This window comes from Penaeus monodon, chromosome 32 (assembly GCF_015228065.2).
Source record: "Penaeus monodon isolate SGIC_2016 chromosome 32, NSTDA_Pmon_1, whole genome shotgun sequence".
Taxonomy (NCBI): Eukaryota; Metazoa; Arthropoda; class Malacostraca; order Decapoda; family Penaeidae; genus Penaeus; species Penaeus monodon.
This window is the reverse complement of record NC_051417.1, coordinates 5,612,441-5,612,857: the sequence shown is the minus strand read 5'-3', so window position 1 is coordinate 5,612,857 and position 417 is coordinate 5,612,441. Positions and strand designations below refer to the sequence as shown.

Below are 417 nucleotides of genomic sequence, written 5' to 3'. Positions count from 1 at the left end.
AGGATTCACCAAGGACGACAAGCTCCGTACCCTTCGGCGCCTGACGATGAAACTAAACGAATTCCTTCAGGAGGATCCGAGCGTAAGGGACTACGTAAGGCTCATGGAAATCGATGGTATGGGATAACAAGTGGCCGATTTTCCTTTGTTTGTTTGATAGATAGGTTGGTGTGGAATAACAAGTGTGATTCTTGTTTTGTTGATAGATGGTGGTGGGAATAACAAGTGGCCGATCCTTGTTTTTTTGATAGATAGGTTGGTGTGGATAACATGCGATTTCTTTGTTTGTTTGCAGATAGGTTGATGTGGGTAACAGTGGTCGATTTTCCTTTGTTTTGTTGATGATAGGTTGGTGTGGAATACAAGTGGCCGTTTTTCTTTTGTTTTTGTTTGAAAAATTTTTGTGTGGGTAAAAAA

At 41.0% G+C, this 417-nt stretch overlaps 1 protein-coding gene across 1 annotated transcript in view; it reads left to right on the top strand.

Annotated features, from left to right (window-relative positions):
- The window catches only part of LOC119593381, a 2,579-nt gene extending 2,438 nt beyond the window's left edge, over window positions 1–141 (top strand). Inside the window, exon 3 of the mRNA XM_037942311.1 lies at window positions 3–141. Within this exon, the coding sequence (XP_037798239.1) occupies window positions 3–127 (125 nt within the window). The 3' untranslated portion in view covers window positions 128–141. The remainder of the gene's footprint in view (window positions 1–2) is intronic.
- The last annotated feature ends 276 nt before the right edge of the window (window positions 142–417 follow it).